Source organism: Pongo pygmaeus, chromosome X, assembly GCF_028885625.2.
Source record: "Pongo pygmaeus isolate AG05252 chromosome X, NHGRI_mPonPyg2-v2.0_pri, whole genome shotgun sequence".
Lineage (NCBI taxonomy): Eukaryota > Metazoa > Chordata > Mammalia > Primates > Hominidae > Pongo > Pongo pygmaeus.
Genome location: NC_072396.2, coordinates 136,479,403 through 136,498,753, shown reverse-complemented (window position 1 = coordinate 136,498,753; position 19,351 = coordinate 136,479,403). Strand labels below are relative to the sequence as shown.

At 37.9% G+C, this 19,351-nt stretch overlaps 2 protein-coding genes across 5 annotated transcripts in view; one reads left to right on the top strand and one right to left on the bottom strand.

The window, feature by feature from the left end:
• Positions 1-9,582, top strand: part of FRMD7 (FERM domain containing 7) — a 50,251-nt gene extending 40,669 nt beyond the window's left edge. For both annotated transcript variants that reach the window (XM_054472680.1, XM_054472679.1), the window contains exons 6-12: positions 507-621; positions 812-959; positions 1,955-2,050; positions 4,025-4,188; positions 6,301-6,369; positions 6,486-6,561; positions 7,601-9,582. In XM_054472680.1, the coding sequence (XP_054328655.1) occupies positions 507-621; positions 812-959; positions 1,955-2,050; positions 4,025-4,188; positions 6,301-6,369; positions 6,486-6,561; positions 7,601-8,695 (1,763 nt within the window). In that variant the 3' untranslated portion in view covers positions 8,696-9,582. The remainder of the gene's footprint in view (positions 1-506; positions 622-811; positions 960-1,954; positions 2,051-4,024; positions 4,189-6,300; positions 6,370-6,485; positions 6,562-7,600) is intronic.
• Positions 9,583-10,633: 1,051 nt separating this feature from the next.
• STK26 (serine/threonine kinase 26) overlaps positions 10,634-19,351 on the bottom strand; it is a 52,260-nt gene continuing 43,542 nt past the window's right edge. For all 3 annotated transcript variants that reach the window (XM_054472482.1, XM_063660822.1, XM_063660823.1), the window contains 8 exons: positions 18,241-18,349; positions 17,995-18,152; positions 16,925-17,110; positions 15,358-15,506; positions 14,214-14,307; positions 13,699-13,761; positions 13,481-13,617; positions 10,634-12,439 (listed from right to left, as the gene is read on the bottom strand). In XM_054472482.1, the coding sequence (XP_054328457.1) occupies positions 12,415-12,439; positions 13,481-13,617; positions 13,699-13,761; positions 14,214-14,307; positions 15,358-15,506; positions 16,925-17,110; positions 17,995-18,152; positions 18,241-18,349 (921 nt within the window). In that variant the 3' untranslated portion in view covers positions 10,634-12,414. The remainder of the gene's footprint in view (positions 12,440-13,480; positions 13,618-13,698; positions 13,762-14,213; positions 14,308-15,357; positions 15,507-16,924; positions 17,111-17,994; positions 18,153-18,240; positions 18,350-19,351) is intronic.

Here is a 19,351-nt window from a genome sequence, read left to right as displayed (position 1 = left end):
AGGATACCAGTCAGATTGGTTTAAGGCTTGCCTTAATGGAGTCATTTCACCTCAATCACCTCTTAAAAGCTCTATCTCCAAATATAGTCACATTCTCTGCTACTGGAATTAGGACTCCAACATATGAACTTGGCAGAGGGTGGGGACATAGTTCCACCTATACCAGTGGCTGATTGAAAGTAAGAGAGATCATATATACAATATGGTAGAAGAAAAATCTAACAAAATGTTCAACTGTGATCTTGGAGCCCTTAAGATCTATACTTGGTCTGTGACTTCCTATACTAAGGCTGAAATGCTTCCGAATTGAAAAAGAGCCAATTGCCCCCCTCAAAACACACACACCCCTATGGAAACATAAATATTCATAAAGCATGGGGTTGGAGGCTTTGGACTGCATTGGCTGCAAAGAAAGGGCTGTTTGATGGAGGACAAGGGTATGCTGGATGCTCCATTGCTAAGTTCCTCAAAGGTAATGTGAAAAATGTCTTTTTCCTGTCATGCAGCAGAACTTGGAGACTTTCATGAAGAAGCAGATAGGAAGCATCTGGCACAAACTCGGTACTTACCAAACCAAGACTGTTTAGAGGGCAAGATCATGTACTTTCATCAGAAGCACATGTAAGTACTTTCAACTGGCACCTGCTTCCCCCGTAGAGAACACTAAAATTGGGGACAGACTCTTAAGAGCAAGCCGTTAAACCTGAGAAGTTTCAGGCTCCATGAAACACTGAGCTCCTCACGGAGCTCTCAGCGTGGAAATGTCATTCTTGAGGCATTTATTAGGCTCATAAATTCTTTCCCCTTTCAGTGGCAGGAGCCCAGCTGAATCTGACATTCTGCTACTGGACATAGCAAGAAAGCTGGATATGTATGGCATCAGGCCTCACCCCGCCAGTGACGGTGAAGGGATGCAGATTCACCTGGCTGTTGCTCACATGGGAGTACTGGTGTTACTGGTAAAACCTCTTTCCTTTCAAGCCCTTCAGCTTTAGTGAGGGGTGGTTATCTTGGCTCAAACTTGGGTGTCCTTTCCCAAGGTGATCTCACTCCTCAGTATTATCACCAGCCAGAAAGGGAAATGGTCAATCATATTTACTTGTAGTTGCATGAAAAGTATACATGATAAACTAATAAACATAGTTAACTGTAGGGAATGGATAGATGGGGACAGAAATAGGGGTGACAGTGGTGGGAGTGAGACTTCTTTCTATATATATCTTTTTGTATACCTCTGATTTTCAGACCATGTGAATCGATTACCTGTTGAACAAACAACAAACAAGCAAAAAAGCAAAGCTGGTCGGGCCGACCAGGAAAGCCAAGGGAGTTTAGAGGAGTTGGAAATGGGTGTAGGCTGCAGTAATTAAACAGAATAGCCTAGACAAGGGTCTGTCAGAGCTGGCAAGAAGGCTTGACTATGTGGAAGGCATTGTGGGCAAGGAAAATGAGGAGACTGCAGGAGAGAGGTATAGAGTTAGATGAAAGGGTGTTTTGGAATTAGTGGGAACAAAGGTTATATATTCAATATAGATGAGGCAGCAAGATATGGCCATGATATAATGTGGGCAGTGAGGAGCTATTGAAGGTGTTTGAGCTATTGGGGTGTCAGGAGAAAGAAGACATTGTTTTTAGCAGATGAATCGGGAAACATGGGAAAGGGGAGAGATTAGAAAAGCTATTGTAGTAATCCTTTCCTCTTGTGATCTCCCTTTGCTGGCTAGAAAACTTCCCTAGGCATACCCCTTCTTGCTTGCATTCCAGAGCATCCTTGTATCCCACCTGAAATGCCTTCTTTGACCACAGCTCCTACCCAGTGCAGCAGGATCAATCTGTGCAAGAGATGGGTCAAGGGCGGTCCCTCTCATTAAGTGCACTTTCTATCAGGTTTGCACTGTCTTACAGACCAACTCTTGTTAATACATTCTGAAATCTGCCACATTTTTCACTGTAGGGAAATACAAAGATCAATACTTTTAACTGGGCTAAAATCCGCAAGTTGAGTTTTAAGAGAAAGCATTTTCTCATCAAACTTCATGCCAATATCTTGGTAAGTAGCTTTCTAATAAATTCGTCTACTGTTCACTGCGAATTTTTTTGGTTGTTTCTGCAAATCGTTTGAATGTAAATGGTAAAAGCTGGCTGGCCCTGAGTGACGGTGTGTCTTTTCTTTTGCCTTTAAAGAAATCAACCAGAGTTTTAATCATTTTTTACTAAAGGCAAAACACTAAGAAATCTGATTGGCAGTTTAGAATTAACAAAGTAATAGGAAAATGGGGCAACTGGGCTGAAAGGCAAGTCTCCCTGGAAACTGCATTTTAGGGATTTGATAAGTCAAATGGGAGTGACCAGATCTAGGACTCAGAACATATTCATTTGATGTTATCTGTTCCATTTTAAAAGTATCTTCAATTACTTTCCTTAAGCAAAAATTATTGAACACCTAGTATATGCCAAAAACAAGCAGGATGTGGGAGTCAGGTATACACGTAAGCAAAATAAACAATTATTGGGCAAGGTTGCATAGTAAAGGGTGAGACAAAGGTGCTAGAAATGATCTTCTTCTTTTTTTGTTCTAGAGATAGAATAACACTGTTGCCCACACTGAAGTGGAGTGGTGACATATAGCTCAGAGCAGCCTCAACATCCTGGGCTCTAGTGATCCTCCCGCCTCAGCCTTTTGAGTAGCTAGGACTACAGACATGTGCCACCACATTTCGCTAATTTTTAAAACATATTTTATAGAGACAAGGTCTCACTATGTTGCCCAGGCTGGTCTTGAACTCCTGGCCTCAAGTAATCCTCTTACCTTGGCTTCCCAAAGTGCTGACGTTACCAGGCATGAGCCACTTAGTCTAGAAAGGAATTTTCTTATGATCATAAAGAAAATAAAAAGTGTGTATCAACTAATTTTTGACCTACTGAAGATCCAGCAGTTTGGATTTTATTCTCTGCATCTTGACCTTATAGAAAAGTGTTCATTGAGCAGTTCAAGAAATTGGATTCAGTGTGAAGCTCATGGAGAGCCCCAGAGGCTACATGCAGGAACCTGGAAAGGAATGACAGAAGTGGGGTCAGTGCAGTGGGTTGATGGGGCTGCTGAAAACAGGGCTGAAAACATGCCATGTGAGGGGTACATATAGTGTCAGGAGATGGGGAAAACTCAAACTTTAGGTCTGGAAAGCCAAGATTAGAATATGCTAGATGAGCAATATAGAGCATTGTACAAGACAACCTATAGAGGAAAAAGTGTTTCTAACTGTTACACTAAAAAGACTCATGGGCTGAGTGTGGTGGCTCGCATTCATAATCCCAGTGCTTTAAGAGGTTGAGGTGGAAGGATCACTTGAGTTCAGGAGTTTGAGACCAACCTGGGCAACATAGCAAGATCCCATCTCAACAACAACAACAAAAAAAAACAAAGAAATTAGGCAGGTATGGTGGCACATGCCTGTAGTTCTAGCTATTCAGGAGGCTGAGTCAGGAAGATTGCTTGAGCCCAGGAGTTCGAGATTATAGTGAGTGATGATCATGCCACTGCACTTCAGCCTGGGCAACAGAGTGACACCTTGTCTCAAGAAAACAACAGACTTATGTACATGTAATCATCTTATGAACCCTTCCATCTATAAGGAAATCTTCTCCTCCCTCCTGTTTCCTGTTGGTCATTTATAACTTCTCCTCACCTTGAAAAGATGCCCTTTGACATGATTTTAATCTAATTTACAACTTCATAAAAGTGTTTCTGGCAGAGAAGAGTGAGTAAAAAAGGTATTTAAGGTGAGTGGAGTGTGCAAAGCAATATTTGCTTCTTAGAGAAGGCTCTGTTTGTGAGCAGTGGCCCTGTCTATTCCTCACAAAGTTGCCAATCATTAGGTTTCAGTAGGTGTGAAACCTACAGGGAGCCAAGTGGAAAATCAGAAGTTGCATGGGCCAACGGAGCAATAGTTTGGAAGGCATTGGGATTTGAAGGTCTTTGATATTCTTGAAGGATGTTTTACTTGATGGAAATTGGTTTATACAGGTGTTGTGCAAGGATACCTTGGAGTTCACCATGGCCAGCCGAGATGCCTGCAAGGCTTTCTGGAAGACTTGTGTGGAGTACCATGCTTTCTTTAGGCTTTCGGAAGAGCCCAAATCAAAGCCCAAAACCCTACTCTGCAGCAAGGGTTCCAGTTTCCGCTATAGGTAATTAAACAATGCACATAGGCAAACTGCTCACACTGCTTCTTTTCAATAACACAGGAGGCTTAGGAGGAGTTCACATTCTAGAAGCAACAAAGAATCCATTTTAATCACATCAAAGATTGCACCCTTTCCTGCTCATTCTCTGTGTGACACATTAAGTCAATGTTTCCTAACTAGGAGGGAGGAAGGGGAGGGCAACTTACCTAAGGGGTAGGATCAGAGTTTCAGCAAGGATGGGCTGATGTGTGCAGTTTGAGAATACATGTTCTATAAACCCATTGTTTCTCTTATATTTAACTTATATGCAAACCATGGAAAGAAAAAGCTCAACAGCATCCTTTGGGTTGTAAAAGCTAGTGTGAGAAAGCACTGGAGGGGATAAGAGATTTAGAAGATTGAACAATATGCCACTAGAGAATCCTCACTACAGGTCACACTTTGGAGGAATCGAAGCAAGGTTGGGTTAAGATCTTGTCTTTTGAGTTAATGGGTGCAGCACACCAACATGGTACATGTATACATATGTAACAAACCTGCACGTTGTGCACATGTACCCTAAAACTTAAAGTATAATAATAATAAAATTTAAAAAAAAGATCTTGTCTTTACTTGAATACATCAGCCTAGGAATCCGTTGGAGTAAGTTTTCAAAACTTTTAGCTAGGTACAAAATTCTGATTAAAAGCTTCCCCATGAAGAATTTTTTTTCAGAGTGGTAGCCTACCCCAGTAAAAATTAAAATCTGTTAAAACTTACATATTTCTGATTGAATCTTTCCAGTCTGTATTCTACGAATCCCTGCCTTCTTAAATAGATGATACTGAGCATATTTTGCCCTTTTCTTAGTGACCTGAGTTATTATAAACATCACATATGATCTTTTGCAGGAAGCTGTAGTGCAATAATGGCCTCAGGGCAGGGGATGCATGTCAAGGCCCTGTACTTAGGTTATAAATGGTCCAGACTTTTTAGACTTTATTATTCTTGTGTTTTGTTTTTTGTTTGTTTGTTTGTTTGTTTGTTTTTTGCTTTTTTTTTTTTTTTTTGAGATGGAGTCTTGCTCTGTCACCCAGGCTGGAATGCAGTGGTGTGATCTCGGCTCACTGCAGCCTCTGCCTCCCAGGTTCAAGCAATTCTCTGCCTTAGCCTCCCAAGTAGCTGGAATTACAGGTGCAGGCCACCACACCCGGCTAATTTTTGTATTTTTGGTAGAGATGGGGTTTCACCATCTTGGCCAGGCTGGTCTTGAACCCCTGACCTTGTAATCCACCCACCTTGGCCTCCCAAAGTGCTGGAATTACAGGTGTGAGCCATGGTGCCTGGCTAATTCTTGTGATTTTTTTGATTTTTATGTTTCTCCCGGCCGTGATCTGACTTCTTTGCTAGTGTATGCCTGACTAGAACAATCCTCTTCTACTGTTCATTTAGCTGCTTTTCTTCTGCTGTGGACTGGGAAACCAGATAAGTAATCTCATTCAAAGTAGTATGGAAAATCAGTCAGTTGACTCTGGTTTGGAGGTAGAGGAAAAGGCTTTAAAGGAAAATATATTGTTGTTATTATTCTTTGAGACAGGGTCTCGCTGTGTTGCCCAGGCTGGAGTGCAGTGGCATGATCTCCGCTCACTGCAGCCTTGCCTGCCAGGCTCAAGCAATCCTCCCACCTCAGCCTCCCAAGTGGTTGGGACTACAGGCATGCACTACCACGCCCGGGTAATTTTTATTATCTTTGTAGAGATGAGGTCTCACTGTGTTGCCCAGGCTGGTCTCAAACTCCTGGGCTCGAGTCATCCTCCTGCCTCAGCCTCCCAAAGGGCTGGAATTAAGGTGTTAGCCACCGTGCCCAGACCAGGTCTATTATTTTTGAAGCCTGCAATTTTTAACTGTTGTATAACCCTGTTCAGAGGCCTTTAAAAAATACCTGCGTTCTGAGTAGTTGAGGTTGTTCTCTGCCTGGTCCTTGAATAAGTGGGTATTATCATTGTGATGGTCAAAGATTCATGACATTTGTCATTCATCTAGTCTTTTGATTTCAACAATAAATGAGGCTTTCAAGTTTTAGTAGCCTATTGGTTTATGGCTAGAACTAAGGATTTTTATTGTTCCTTATGATAGTGGACGAACCCAAAGGCAACTTTTGGAATATGGGAGAAAAGGGAGGCTGAAGAGCTTGCCATTTGAAAGGTACATGATTTTGTTTCTCTTGCTCGTGTTGGTTTTATGCTGAATTTGGAGATTTCTATGTATCCTGGTACCCACATGAAGGTCATTTCAATGACTTCTCTGCTTGGGGATTTCAGGAAACATTACCCATCTCAGTACCATGAACGACAGTGCAGGTCCTCACCAGACCTCCTCTCTGATGTGTCAAAACAAGTAAGGTTTCTGAAAATTTCTACTTCTTTAGATAAATGTAATTTGTGCAAATTTCAAATGCTTCCAAGAATTGATTCTGCCAGAATCCCAGTGTGTAAAAAGGTTACTCTGTTCGAGTAGGTTAGCTTCCTGGGGAGGTCTGTCAGCTCAGTCTTTCCTGCCAATAGAAGACCATTTAGTAAACTACCACTGGTGTGTACCTTATAGACTGGAGAGAACTGGCACATCTTCAAATTGCAACCTGTGTTGCTAACATCTTGCAAAATGCAGATCCAAATGGCTTTGAATTTTCAAAACTGAAAGCTCCATCTTTTTACCTATGAAAATCTTAAAGTGTAGAGGAAGGTATAAGGTCTTGGGTTAAAGTTTTCGAGTATTTTTCCTGTGTAATTTTGTAACTTAAGGACAAAGTGTTGTTCCCTTGGAACTGTGAGACGATGGCTTCCTTTGACATTTTTAGTATGAAAATTGTGAATTATTTTTCTTTTACTCTCCCTAAAAAAATAATTATAGGTCTCATAAATCCTCATGCCTTCAAGTCACTGGCAGTTTTTATCCAAAAGGCATCAGAGGCATAATGATGAAAGGAGCCATTTAGTATATGAACCTCTCATACCATTCATAGCCCTCCTCCCACCATTTTACAGAAAATAGGGAGGAGGCTGGAGCAGCAAGGTTAGGAGGCTTGTCTAAGGTCACACAGCAAATCAGAGACAGAGCCAGGACTAACAGGCAGGACTCCTGGTTCACTAATATAGCTATTAAACCAAACTGCTTGTAGTGTATACACTCAGAGTCCGGAAGTAGGATGTCATTGAGAAAGAATAGTGTCACGTGTACTTTTTAACACATGCACTGGGATGTAGTAGAAGTTATTACCCCTTCTTTATATATTTATCTACCCTAGAATAGAACATGGATCTTGTTAAATGACTTTATGAAAAACTACCTTTCAAACTTTGAGGCTAATTTAGATCCCTCCCCCAGCCCTAACCAAATGGCCTTTTCCTTCTTTCACCAATGTGTCCTTTCTCTCAAGGTGGAAGATTTGAGACTAGCATATGGTGGTGGCTACTACCAAAATGTGAATGGAGTGCACGCATCTGAGCCAGTGCTGGAGAGTAGGAGGAGGAACTCTGCAGTGGAGGTGACATTTGCAACTGAGCTGGAGCATTCCAAACCAGAGGCAGATCCCACATTGCTACATCAGTCCCAAAGCAGTTCCTCTTTCCCTTTTATTTATACGGACCCTGTCTTTAACAGTGAGCCCGATCCTAACCCTGATCCCAGAGACATTTTTTCAGAGAGGAGTTCTCTAAGCTCCTTCCAAACAAGCTGTAAGTTTGCTGGTAATCACATGAACATATCTTCTGGCCTCACAAGCAAAGTGAGTCCAGCAAAGCAGCTAACTTACACGGATGTGCCCTATATTCCTTGTACAGGTCAGCATGTTGGTATTATGCCTCCCCAGGTCATTTTTTATGTGGATAAGCCACCCCAGGTGCCCAGACGGTCCCCAATCAGAGCAGAGGAAAGGACAAGTCCAGATAGCTATGTAGAGCCCACTGCAATGAAGCCAGCCAAAAGAAGCCCAAGGAGTATCAGAATGAAGAGCTTTCAGCAAGACCTGCAAGGACTCCAAGAAGCTATAGCCAGGACTAGCGGTAGGAGCAACATCAATGTAGGTGTAGAAGAGGAAGACCCAAATTTGGAAGATGCATTTGTATATAACATTCAAGAGCAAACCCCTAAAAGGTCCCAGAGCCAATCAGACATGAAAACTATTCGTTTTCCTTTTGGGTCAGAATTTAGACCTTTAGGGCCTTGTCCTGCTCTCAGTCATAAAGCAGACCAGTTTACGGATATGTTTGCAGAGCAGGAGTTGCCAGCAGTTCTAATGGATCAAAGTACAGCAGAAAGGTATGTAGCTAGTGAATCCAGTGATTCTGAATCAGAGATTCTTAAACCAGACTACTATGCTTTGTATGGCAAAGAAATAAGGTCACCCATGGCCAGAATCCGCCTGTCTTCTGGTAGTCTACAGTTAGATGAAGAAGATGAAGATGCTTATTTCAACACACCAACTGCTGAAGACGGGACTTCACTAAAACCATGTAATTACTTTTTAGCTTAAAAGTGTGAACCTGTGGACATTTCTGAGCCAGTTCCATGTTACTGACTTAGGCAGAAAATAATGAAAGTTGTAGAAACCATTTTCTTGGTTACTACATATTCATTGGTATTAAGGAAATCTCATTTTGGATGCTTACCTTATGAAAGATCCAGCTGTTGCCTCATTCCTTGAGTTTCACTCTTCCATTACCTCTGAAGGGACTTTAGAACATGACCTCTCCTCACCAGCACTGTGGCAAGGCAAAGTGGGTATTTGTCATCTCCACTGCATACTTCCTCATAGAGACATTGTGAGTGAAGGTCAGGCTCTTCGATGCTGAAGAATGGTGACAGTATGGGTTGGCATATGGAATTAGCTTCTAATGGCATTTAGTGATTTAGTAGATTGTGACTGTGTTGATCTTTGTGCTCTTAAACAACACTGAACGAATATTTCAGTCTTTACTATTTGTGTGGGGCCCAGTAGAAATGGTCTTGTAATATGCTAAAGACTTCCATTTTTATAACATATAAAGGCGGAGCATGGCCCTCCTACAGCCTCAGGAAGGAGGTGGTGGCATAGATCCTCTCAAGAGAATACAGGTTTAGAATTAATCTAGGACTTGGCAGAATTCTAAACCTAGGAAATTCATGAATTAAATCAATTTCTAGAGCCAGACATAAAACAGATTAAAATATCATGTTGTTTTACTTATAACTTCTATATTCTTAACTATTTACTATATCTAGTAAAAGAGAAACATTATCAGGTCAGTTTGTCTATCTAATATTTCCTGCCAGAATTTATTTTTTGTCATAGCTTCTTGCATGTATGCAGGCCAGGAAATGAATGTTATTGTAATAAAGTGTGATGGAAAATCCAGGTAATTAAAAAATAAATTATAACTATGTTCTTCCTTTTGTTTTAATCAATTTCAGAAGTGATTGGTTCTGGCCTATTACTAAGGAAAGGGACAGTTACAGAACAAGGAAAAGGAGGGAGGCAAGTGAAAATGTATGGCCAGGGAGAGGAAAAGTAGTAGAATTGAAGGGTAGCTGAAACAAAAAAGGATGGTACTAATACCAGGGTGAGTTAATGAACCAAAATTCCATTTTTTACCCATTCAGAATTTCTCTAATGGTCCTCCTAGAAGGTATAGCATTCTATTTGAGAAGTTTATTTTGTTTGATTTTAAAGTCCAACATATTTACAAGATAATGTTGCTACTAACTTCAAAGAAAGGAGGCAATTCTATAGGCAAGCTATTTTTATATATAACTTAAAGGAGAAAAAATTAATGGAATAGCTTCCTTACTCTCCTAAACTTTACATCAGAAAAATCCCTCTTAATATACCTCATCCTACCCCTTTCCTCCATCCTAGCACTTTCTTGTCTGCTTCTGGACTCATATCCAGTAACTCACAAGTCTAGAGTAGCTATCTAATAATAAGAATATAGTGAAACCCAATCACCTGGGCTTAATAATATAACATAGTATAATATTAGAATATTATATAATTAATATACTAATATATTAATACATATTAATACCATAGATCCTTAATGCTATGTTAAGTTCACCCTCAACCTCTTCTCTAGGAAAAACTTAAACTCCTTCATGTTAATGCTATTTCTCATATCAATTTCTAAAAATCTTTACTAAGTTTATATCTATATATGATCTCTTAATAATATAATAATTAGGGTGACCATACAATTTATTGTTCAACCCAGGACACTTTCAAGTGAAAGGGGACTTTATTAATAATTTGGTCAAGACAGGAGGCCTAGAAATCAGGACAGATGTTCACTGTAGCTATAATTAATGCTTAATGAAATGTGAAAAGTATCTTCTGGTTTCCAACAAAAATTTCGATTTTAGTGTTTGAACAATAAAGGACAAAGGAGTCCTTGAAGTCCCATACCACACCCCCAACTCAAGGAAAACAAACATTGAGGACTGTGAAATTTAAATATTTATTTTCAAAACCCCCAAGACATTGGAGTATGCTTCACCTAGAAACAGATTACAGGACGAACAGCTATAATGAATAAGCAATACAATTTGTATTTGGGATGCAACTGTGTTGTAAAGTTTCAAATACTCAATTTATAAATTTGTTGCTTTTACTTTTACAAAAATATTCATTTAACCCATAACATGAGTTGCAAAATTATCTCCAGACGTCTACAGATTATAAACTGTAATTGTGTTTCAGTTACACAGCAGGTGAAAAATTTAACTGAACCATTACTTCAAAATACAATGCATTAAAAATAATTGTTACAATATAGGCACCAATAAAAAGAATTTTCTTGGCATACAACACCACAACAACTTTCTCAAGTATCTATATTATGTAAATTAAAAAGAGGATGTAATGGCCACTTTGACTAAAAACTGTATTCCTTACAGGAAGAATATCTTTCTTTTAATATTTGACAATTACTCAGATTTTTTTAAATGACTTTTGTGCAAAAACCAAACTGTGCAGATCCAAACAATTAAACATTAGCTATCAAAACTAAATATCAATAATTCTACAACTACTGAAATATAGCCCCAGTTCAGAACTTAGGCAGGCATAATATATGTACTGGGCTTAAAAGAAAAAGGCATCACCCACATAATAGTACCATAAATATAAGTGAAAATTAACTGTGCAATCTAACTTAACCTTTGTGTGGACAGAAATCATCCTGTACTATGGTTATTTTCATATGAACTAGAAAATGCTCACTTAAATATCCTTTTAAAAACAACAAACTGATGCTTATTAGTGATAATTATGAAGAACAAAAATATATAAATAGTTTACAGGACAATTCATTACCATGGCAAAAATATGCTGATTTAAGTTATATTCATACCTGTTGATCAGATGTTTAATCACATGACAATCAGCTTTATTTTTTGGCTCTCCAAATCCAAGCAGATAGTATGGGATTTTAGTTGAAGATGTAAAACATGAAGCCAGACTAACTCCTCCAACATTACCAAACACCTATCCTTGGGTAAATGATCTTGCTTTAAATTTCTAACCATGTTAAATAAGGGTAAAATTGCCTCTTCTACCTAAAAGAGAATGTAAATACTATACACCAAGAGGTACCTCTGTTGCTATACATTGCCTGTAAATGCTTCAAACACAGGGTCTCAAATGTGATAATCATTGAGCTGCCTGGAATATCATACCAACTTGGTAGAAGAGTCAATACTTTTACAGGTTTCATTTAAAAGACTTTACTAAAATTTTCTGTTTTAAGAAGGTATGACTTATTTACACCTCCCCACCAATAGTCATTTTTAGAATATGCATGTTTTTTTTTAAAAAAAAAAGCTTTTTGAAGCTTGATAATTTACAAAAGCTGAATATTGAGAATGACTTTGAAAGACCTGTATGTTTCATGATGGTAGAGTCAACTAAAGATCAAAATGTGAAAGGTATTCATCCTAGTAACTTAAGAAATAGGGATACTTAAAAGCAAAACGGTGTCTCAACATTTACTAGAATACAGGTGAAACTATAGTATTAAAAGTTATTCCTTACAAAATAATCCTTTCAAAATATAAAATGATAAACACCATCACAAAATAGTTTAATAGCTTCTTCCAAATCTTCAGTGTTGCAAAGATCCAAAAGGCACATGGAGCTCACGGGTTAAGCATTGTTAATCTTGATGTAGGTTTGGTGGGGCTCTCTGGGTCCATATGAAACAGAAGCCAATAATAAGTTTCTTAGGGAGATTCGTCTGCTGAACACCTATAAAATTTTTTAAAAATTTAAACCAATGTACAACTATGCATATTTATATTTCTCCTTTGTATGAACTCTGCAATGAAGAAACTGATTCCACAAAAGGGATACATTGTTTCTATTGAATCTCATCATGTAGATGTTAAAATATAAACAAGTTAAAAAATCCCTTCTGCATCTGATTTCACAACTTCCAATTGATTTGTTTTCAAATGGGGGGTTTTCATTAAAATATAAGGGATTTTAAGAGGGGGTTAGGTTTGCGAGTACAAGTGAGCCTTATCAGATAGAAAGATCTTTGAGAGTGTGTGATTTCATAGGTCACAGAGTTTGTTCCATCTCGATCCCAGTGGCATCACAAACACAAAGAAATATAAAGATGCGCTGAGAAGAGATATAGCAGGGTCAAGGCTAAAATCAGTATCACCTTACAGCTTGCTTGAGCTAAGGAGTGTATATGTGTGCATGCATACAAAAGTCTTGTTGAAATTTTTTTTAAAAATTAAATGTAAGAACTTTTTTGAATGCGAACAAAATCAAATGAATATTTCAAGAGACAACATAGAAACTGAAGTTGAACATAAGAGCCCTTTTTTGGTCTGGATTGAGTCCCTCTACCTTTTCCTTAACTTTTCACATGGAGGTCAAACGTAGGAACTTTAGCACTGGAAACTATGCAACTAGTGGTGTTTTGTTAAATTCTGAGGGTAGTGGCAAGAAAGAAAGCATTCCACAATTATATTAATAAGAGCTCAAATGAGAATATGCTCAGTGACCTTTTGTCTATACTCCTACTAGTGGAGAAAGAAAAACAGGTCATTTCATGCAGTGGAAAACTACCTTGTCATGCCTAAAGATAATCACTCCAAAAGCTAATGTTTAAGATAGACAACAAACAAAAACTATTTTTAAGTATACAACTATGTATTAAAAGGTGACTTTGTTAGGAATAATTGGAATGGTTGAATCAAAGGAATTATATTGCATCATAAATTAACATACAACAGAAAATGCAAAATAATTTTTAAAATGACATTTCCAACTTACTTTTGAAATTTTTCAATTAGTTTCTTCACCATTTTATCTGTGATGCCAGGACAGGCAGCTTCAGCCACAGCAATACTTTTCTCGAGTTCTTCAATCGCCTGATTCCTGCTAGCGTTATTCTCGTCCTGCTGTTTAAGCTGAGAAAGAGTAATAGTTAAAACATTTAAAATATTATACTACTTAAAACAGATATCCAAGGCTAATTAATCTGTACTTACTTCAGCAAATGCAGGTGTGATTATCATAGACAAACAACTCAGGGTTTGCACAAGATCTTGCTCCTTTGAACAAATAATATATATTATACACGTGAAATTAAAATAAGTGTCATGATTTTCTTATTCTTTAACAAATACGAACTAATTTGAATCCCCTACTGAAAACCAAAGATTGTATGCAAGGCAAGTCTCTAAGCTTTCTTCCTATCATTCATTCCCATTCATCATCCAGAAGTCCTCTAACTTCTGGGATTACAATAGATACCTATGATTCCCTGGGCTTATGTATCTCCAGGTGAAATGCACTTTAAAAAATACCAATATGGCCACTTAAATAACTTCTATTAACTTTTCTTAATTAACTCAAAACTAATGACAAATGAAGCATACTACAAACACAGTGAGGCAGATAGGCATTTAGGGGTATTCAATCCTAACAATTTTCGGCCATCATAATCTCACTACATAGTTTGAAAAACTGTATGAAGAGTAAGTAATTGTCTCCATATACATACTGCCCCATTCTGTACTTTCTTTGGATCAGGCTTCTTTCGTACGGTGGTAAAGCTCCATTCAGGATGAGTATTGTTTTCCCTGCTGGCAGATTCCCTAAAGAGATTGCCAAAGATACCTCTATAAGTGCCCAAATGATTCAGCTTGGCAAAAATACCAAATCAATGCAGGTAGAATCTAAAGGGATAATTGTCCCAATGTTTAAAAACTCATGATGCAAAAAAGTATCTGATCTCAGCTTCAGGTGAATACTACATTTTACTACAGAGTAGTAGTGGAGTGGTTCTCAACTCTATGTGTGCTTCATTGAGACCTCCTACCATAGATAAATACCTGTCCCTCACTACTCCCCACCTATTGAATCAGGATCTCCAGTGGTGTGGCTTGTGATTGCTTTAAGGTTCCATGAGTGACTCTTATGGGAAGCTAAGGCTAACACCCATTAGAATAGGGCACAAATTATTCTGATATTTTTTATCCCTTTCCAACATTGGGCAATTTCTCATAAATGGAAGAATCTCAGAGTAGTATCTAAAGAAATTTGGTATTGCCTTTGTTCCAGTTCAGCTGGTGGAGGACTAAATTCTGGCATAGCATACAGACTTTCCTAGTCTAAATTAATTGACAGACTTAGAGGCTGAATTTTTAATGTAAACGCTGCTGTTATAAAACCCTACAACATTTTCAAGAAATAAAAATCATACATAAATGAATATTTAAATGTATCAGTCTGATCTTGGTTTGGTACACGGCCAAGAGGTGGGAAAAGCCTGGAGGTCAGTTCTTTAGAGGGATTTTGCAGGTTGCCATCAAAGTATGAGAAAACACAGCTCCTTATTACTTTGAGCAAACTAATATAACAACTTTAATTGAATCCTGTTCCAAAATTTTGTAATATACTCAAGTATCCACTAGGGGTTAGACCAAGACCATTTAAAACTAGAGCTATTCCCTTCCAAGAAAAACATGTTTCCAACTTCATTGTATTCCACAGACTGTGATTGAAAAAGATTTTTACAGTTTCTAAGGTGAAATTTCAAAATATGGTTTATATTTTATGCTAGAACAAGCACACTGGAGCATAGCTAAAAGATATACAATATTTAAATAGGCTGCCTACATAAAAATTAAATAATTTGTACATACGAATCAGAGCCCTCGGAATCAGATTCATCATCACTGTGTCCTTCTGCCTTCCATCTCTTAAAACGATCTATCAGTTCAGTCAGATAAGAAGTCTTCTTTGAATTTTTTACAATGAATTTGTGTTTCAGAAGTTCTTTTGCTGTAGGACGCTAAGGATAAAAAGATCAAGGCTGCATATGACAATTGTTGAACTCTTATGATTACAAGGAATGGTAAAAAAATCATTGGAATCATTAAGCTGAAAGGTATAAAGGTATGTCTGTAGACATAAGAACAACTAAAATGCTGTAGGAAAATAGCTAATTCTATTATTGAAGTGGCTCAAGGCAACAACATTGAATCTATTACTTCGGTTTCCCAATTTGTTAAAGCCCAATGAGCAGCAGGTGGCTTACCCACCAGCAAACTGGCAGGCAGGGCTTTCTCAAAAGCAGAGAGACACATGACAGTATTTAGAAAGTAAACATTTTAAAACATTTCAAAGTAGTGTTCTAAAATACTTTAATCACATTTACTGTAAATTTGAAAAAACCTGATGAAAACTTGCAAGGCTGTAATTTTGTTATTATCTGCACATATCTTATAATCCCTTCTCCATCAGAAATCAATGTCTATTGCATCTAAATGCAAACACCAGGTGCTGTGGAGGATGTTCTGCCTTCATTTTATTAATATGAGAACGTTTATCATCAACTTAAAAATAGTTATATCAAGTTTGGACTGCTCTTGTGTATTTCTCATCTCGAAAAGTCACAAGGCAGCTTTATTTCAACAACAGTAAAACAACTGTAATAGAATCCACCAAGTAAATGAATGGAGCTCACTAGCCTAGGAAAAGTATACAACTTCACATTGAAGTTTCTAAACACCAAATAAAAATAGTTAAACCTGGTCAGGCGCGGTGGCTCATGCCTGTAATCCCAGCACTTTGGGAGGCTGAGGAAGGCGGATCAGTAGAGGTCAGGAGTTCAAGACCAGCCTTGCCAACATGGTGAAACCCCATCTCTACTAAAAATACAAAAATTAGCCAGGCATGGTGGCGGGTGCCTGTAATCCCAGCTACTTGGGAGGCTGAGGCAGGAGAATCGCTTGAACCTGGGAGATGGAGGTTGCAGTGAGCCAAAATCACGCCACTGCACTCCAACCTGGGCAACAGAGCAAGGCTCCATCTCAAAAAAAAAAAAAAAAGTTAAACCCAAATATAACTTTTCATGAAAAATGAAAACAGTTGAATAAAAATCATTGTATTTATACATACACTTTAATAATGACATAATATAAAGTTAACTTTATTTCTCAAATTTATTTCCCCCTGAAAGAGGAAATAATGAATAGAATAAGGAGGAAGCTGAGGATCAAGAAAAAAATGAAGGGTAAGGAGAAAAAGAATGAAGAATCTGGTTAAGAACTCAATAGAAATAGCAATACAGATAGACGAACCAGGTTCCTGGATGGATCTTAGACAATTCTCACATGCACTGTATTCCCTACTGCAGGAAAAGCTACCTTTGCTATAAGTAGATCTAATAATAGAAAACAAATAGTAATAATAGCAATATATACTCACAAATGATGGATCTTTGTTCAGGCAAGCATCAATAAACTCCTTAAAAGACTTAGTAAAGTCTCCAACAAGAGTTGGAGGATTGTTTTTGGGAATAAGAAACAGAACTCTCATTGGATGCATATCGGAGTTAGGTGGCTCTCCCTTGGCTAGTTCAATAGCAGTAATTCCCAATGACCAAATGTCAGCCTACGGTAAAAGGAAAAAAAAATATATATATATATATATGTATGTATGTATATCACCTTGAAACTCCATTCCAATATACTACCACAAAATAGTCTGTGGAACCTAATGGCTATACAGTACTTGTCTCTCAAGAAAATGTGGTGTTAATAAATTTTTATTAGTAGAATTCATTTATGTAAAACATAATGAATTCCATACTTTGTGCCAGGTACCCTTCTCAGAATGGAGGATTTCAGTGGTGTATAAGCCAGACAAAAATCCCTGCTCTTAAGGGGTTTACATTCTAATAAGAAAGACAATAAATAAATAAATAATATGGTGCCAGATGGTGCTAACTTCTGTGAAGAAAATAACAAAGCATAGTAAGAGAATAATGAATCACGGGGGCAAGGGTGTTGCAAATTTACATAAGATGGCCAGGGAAGACTTCCCTGTGTAGGGGATGTTCAAGCAAAGACCTGATTGTGGGAAGAAGGTTTTTTCAGACAGAGGGAAGGGCAGGTGCAAAAGTCCTGAGGCCAGGGTGTACTTGCTATGTTTGAGGAACAACCACGAGGCCACTGTGGATGAATAATCTAGAAGAGAGTGGTAGGAGATAAGACTGGAGAGGCAGATAATGAATGGCCAGATTGTGTAGAGCTTTCTATGTCACAGAAAGGACTTAGGATTTTACTCCACGTGGGATGAAAAGCCATTGAAGTGAATAGGGTCCAAATATTAGTTAGCTGTGAGAGAATTTATGATTAAGCAGCAAAATATGACATAACTCTAGCTTAAGAAACACTTGTGAAACAAGGAAAAATAAGGCAGTGTATTAACTAGGATAGTGTGCCACATATAATTTATTAACAAGCCCAAAACAGTTTGTACAGGTAATACTTTACTTTTGAGTCATAAGCTGACTGTTGAATAACTTCAGGAGCCATCCAAAATGGAGTTCCCACAAAGGTATTTCTTTTAATCTGTGTATCCGTCAGCTGACCAGCAACTCCAAAATCAGCAAGTTTAACATCTCCTTGTTCTGAGAGCAAGACATTGGCAGCTAGGAGGAAAAAAAGAAAAGAAAAAAAAAACTCAGCTTGCTCAGAATGCTTCTATTTTTCTCAGGTTCATATTAGACTTTTGTATACCTTTTATGTCTCGGTGAATTTTCTTTTCTGAATGCAGATAGTCCAGACCTTTTAAAATTTCCTTTAGCATGGTAGCAATCTGGAACTCATCAAATGGACCAGCTCGAAGCTTAAGGGGAAAAACACACACACACGTACACACATGTGTAAAAGTTTGGAAACATAAAATTCAAAATTGGTATCTTTGAAATGAAGAAATCACTTAGACACATGATGCCGTTCTGTTTATCAAACCAATATCTAAACAATAAAGGAAAAATGTAAAATGTGAAGGAAGAAAGCAAAAGAGTTCAGTTGAAGGGCTGAATAGGTTTTTTAATGATTCAATTTAATGAAAGATAATACGAGCCCTTTTACCTATATAGTAGGCTTCAAATTCTGAGGTTCCTGAATATTTACATCAAAGATGGAACAAATATGCTTACATAATGACAGAACCAACTATCTTTGGTTTAGATGGAAAAAAAGAGAAATCAGCTACTTAAATTCAGGCAATTGCTGTGAAAAAGTTACTACATATTGACACGAAACTGATTTTTAGGTCAGAGAATCCGTAAGATTTCCACAGCAACTATTTGATCATATCAGTCAGCGTTTATGTATTTTAATAATATTGTAAAGAATAGCCTTTTTGAGACTCAAATTGTAAATTTAGCCAAGAATATAATAATTAAACTATTCAGACTATGATGGTGAAAAAAATTAAATCATGGAGGGATAATGTTTTTCAAATAAATGTAACACATATCCCTTTATTTCCCCATCCCTGTACCAAAGCCAATAGTTCCAACTGGAATACAAGGAAAGCAATGATTAGGTTTCAGGAGAACTTGTAATGGAATATCTGAAAATCCCTCTTTAAAATAAATGGTTATTTTAAAATTCTGGTACCTCATAAAGCACAAACAGTGGACTGTACAATATTATTACAGGAAAGGGTGGGAATCTAAAGTCAGAGCCGAGGTAGAGTTCTGTTTGCTTCTGGAAGGAGGGAAGAGGTGGTGAAAATCAAACATTGCCCACTCTGCCTCACACTGGGAGGGATCCACAGCTCTTTGGCACCTTGTGTATTTCATCTTTCATGAATGCCATATTTATGCTGAATAAAGGG